We start from the raw sequence: 3,480 nt of genomic DNA, 5'->3' as shown, positions 1-3,480 counted from the left end.
TACTGTTCTAAAGTTTTATCCCATAACACCGGCCGCCATTCAACAAGATTGATAAGAAGCTCGTTATCAATTTCGACATCCATTTTTTTTAAATTTAAATATTTTACAAATATTTTTAAATCTAAATTCACTACCACGGTTTAGAATAAATCACGATTTTTTCGCCTACGAACGACAAGTGTGAAAACTAGAATGGACTTGCTTGTACCACTGCAGTTGTTCACGACCACGACATCGTGTCGTCGCAGTGATCCCGCCGGGGTACTACGACAGTCGTGTACGACTACGATTTTAAATCGCGTCGTGTGAAAGTTTACATTTAATCAATGAGTTAACTGCTATACACGATATCGTTGCCGTACACGACTACGACAAAATGTCGTCCTTTTGAAAGAAGCCATACGCTCCTTTCGTATTACACGATTTCGCTCGTGCGGGAAAAAATCGCCCGATTTTTAATCGTGGTTTTGCTACTTCACATTAAACGATAAAAATCGTACATTTTTATCAGTTCATCGGAACATTTGTTCTGGTCTGGATGAAAATTATGGATCGCGAAGTTATTGCGTTATGGATACTGTATCGGCGTCGGAAAAGACAAAGGCGCAATCGCCTTCACTGGATTCACCCAATTAATCAGAGACGACAGGAAGTCGGGATGTTCCACACATTATTTGAAGATCTTAGAAACGATGACCAAAAGTTTTTCAACTACTTTCGTATGTCAGTTCGCTCCTTTGATGAGTTACATGGGAAACTGAAGAGTATTCTACAACGACAAAACACGCAGTTCAGAAACTGTATACAACCTGTTGAAATGCTGGCAATATGTTTAAGGTAAGCATGATATTACAGTAGTAGGTAATATAATAAAACCTTTTGAATAAGCAAATATACTTTATTTAATTTTAATCACTCAAAATAGATCAGACATCGAGGAATCTCGTGAAGCCGAAATAGACGGACTATGCTCAGTTTCAGTTGCTGAAGAGTCGCTGTAACTAAATCCCTGTAGGTACTGAGATCGGATGCTTTATCCAGTTCGGATTGTGAGTCTGATTGTTTAGGCGTTGATTGCTGCGTTGGCCTTGATTGATTTTGCTGTTCACGTACATATTGAGAAAAGTGAAGCTGTTGTGCGCTATTTTTAACGTAGCCCGAAAAACTAGGATTTGCATATTGTTGAGGTTTAAATGGAGGTTGTTGAACATGGACAAATGCTTGCGGTTGGTTAACGGGAGATGGCTGAAGCATGTACTGAGGTTGTGGTTGATAAGAGGGCACAGAAGAGGGGTTGTTTGATTGAAGATGAGGAGTTTCCTTTAGTTTGTTTATGTTTTCTATTACGTTTAACACTCCCACTTGAAATTGAAGGAATTCACTGTTGGAATAGTTTGTCAAATGAGGCATTAAACTCTGAAGGAAGGACATTTTACTGCAGGGCGTTTTATGTTCCAGAGCTTTGAGCATTTTCACCTCAACCTCATCTAGTTTCTTTCGTTTCCTTGTTCCTACGGGCTTGGATGGCAGGTTTACGTTGGTAGAAACTTCAGGTTCACCAGTGGTGCCTTCAGGCTCTTCATCTTCTTCGAGTGTTCCTGGTACAATTTCTGGGTTGAAGCTGTCTACCGTTTCTTTTTCGGTGTAGATCTTATTCAAAAATTGAAGTTGGTCTGAAAACACATATTTCTTACGTTTTTTAGCCCCAGATCCACTTTTTTTAGCAGATTTGTCATCTTTTTTCGATTTTGCGAAACAATCTCGGAGATTAGTCCACCTTTTCACCACTTTTTTGCCTGTAAAAAACAAAACTAAAATAAATAAATACAATCAATTCAGTATGATAATTATTAACGACAATGTTCACTTTATTTCAGATATTTGGCGAGTGGCTGTACGTTTACGGATTTGCACTACAGCTACAGAGTTGGAATTTCAACAGCAAAAAACATAGTTGAAGAAGTATGTGCTGCGATTTGGTCAGAAATGCGAGAAGAGTGTATACCGACACCAACTTGTGACATGTGGCAGTCAATTGCTTCCAACTTTGAAAGTATCGCAAACTTCCTTCACTGCCTTGGAGCTGTGGACGGCAAGTATATAAGACTGACTTGTCCGTTTGACTCAGGATCAATGTATTTTAATTACAAAGATTACTTCTCTATTGTCCTTATGGCTGTAGCAGACACAAAGTACAGATTTGTTTACGTTGATGTAGGAAGCTATGGTAAAGAGTGTGACTCGTCAATATTTAAGAGGTCCAAATTGTGGAAATCAATAGACAGTGGTTCTCCACCATTACCTGAGGAAAAACTTCTTCCAGGAACAGAGAGTCCTAAAATACCATACTTCTTTGTTGGAGACGAAGCATTTGGCTTACACAGACATCTACTGAGACCCTTTGGAGGGAAACGCTTAACAGTTGAAAAAAGGGTCTTTAATTATAGATTGTGCAGAGCACGAAGATATGTAGAATGTGCGTTTGGCATCCTGAGCAATAAATGGCGTATATTCCATCGCCCTATCAACGTTCAGCCACATTTCGCAGTGCTCATCGTCAATGCGTGCATAGTATTGCACAATTATGTACGTGACAGAGACGGATATCTTGTTGAGGACACAACGACGATCACAGGCCTGGAAGATGTATCAGGAGAAAGCACTACACGAGGAGGCTTGGAAGCAAACAATATCAGTAGTGTGCTTACCTCATATTTTTTGACAGAAGTCGGAAGTGTATCCTGGCAAATGTCTAAAGTATAATTTTTCATATATGTGAAAATAAATAAATAAATGAAATAAAAATAAAAAGTGTCTCTGTTGTAGATAGTAAATCAAGTGAAGTATACAATACATACAACACCAATATACATTAAAAAATTCAATATACATACGTCCAAAAAGTAAGTTTACTTTGCTTAATAGAAAGTTAATAGGTATAGTACTTACTAAATGCATTTTTTTCTCCATCGCCATTGTTCTCTAAATCCGGATTGAGTGCTAAACATACTTCTTCCCAGGCTTTCCTTGTTGCATTTCTATCCTTATAAATTTCTAAAGTTTTGTCCCATATCACAGGTTTTGCTTCAACTAGGGATATTAACACTTCAGCGTCAACACCTTCCATAATTTGCAAACAAACCACCAAAACTGAACGCGGTAGAAACAATACTGGGGACAGTTCCCGTACGACTAAAGACCGTCTAGTGTGAAAGCGTGCATTTGGTCACGTAGGCCACTGAACTAGAAGGCGATACGGTAGCCGTGCGGTGCTAGTAGCACTGGACGGCTGCAACACGATTACAAAACGTGCCCGTGTTCTAATCGTCCAATGTGAAAGGTCTCGTACTCTTCAACAGTCGATCAAGAAAAATTCCCCGGGCGATTTTTTCCCGCACGAGCGAAATCGTGTAATATGAAAGGAGCGATACTCATACTTGGATGTTGGACATGATACAGGACTTGATCAATGTCGATAAT

At 39.1% G+C, this 3,480-nt stretch overlaps 1 protein-coding gene across 1 annotated transcript; it reads left to right on the top strand.

The window, feature by feature from the left end:
- The first annotated feature begins 721 nt into the window (after positions 1-721).
- On the top strand, positions 722-2,763 carry LOC140450975 (uncharacterized). The gene is made up of 2 exons (XM_072544675.1): positions 722-837; positions 1,878-2,763. Exons 1-2 carry the CDS (start codon positions 722-724, stop codon positions 2,761-2,763), a joined length of 1,002 nt encoding a protein of 333 aa, XP_072400776.1.
- The last annotated feature ends 717 nt before the right edge of the window (positions 2,764-3,480 follow it).

This window comes from Diabrotica undecimpunctata, chromosome 9, assembly GCF_040954645.1.
Source record: "Diabrotica undecimpunctata isolate CICGRU chromosome 9, icDiaUnde3, whole genome shotgun sequence".
In the NCBI taxonomy this organism is placed as follows: domain Eukaryota; kingdom Metazoa; phylum Arthropoda; class Insecta; order Coleoptera; family Chrysomelidae; genus Diabrotica; species Diabrotica undecimpunctata.
The sequence above is the reverse complement of the archived record's forward strand: the minus strand, read 5'-3'. Positions and strand labels throughout refer to the sequence as shown.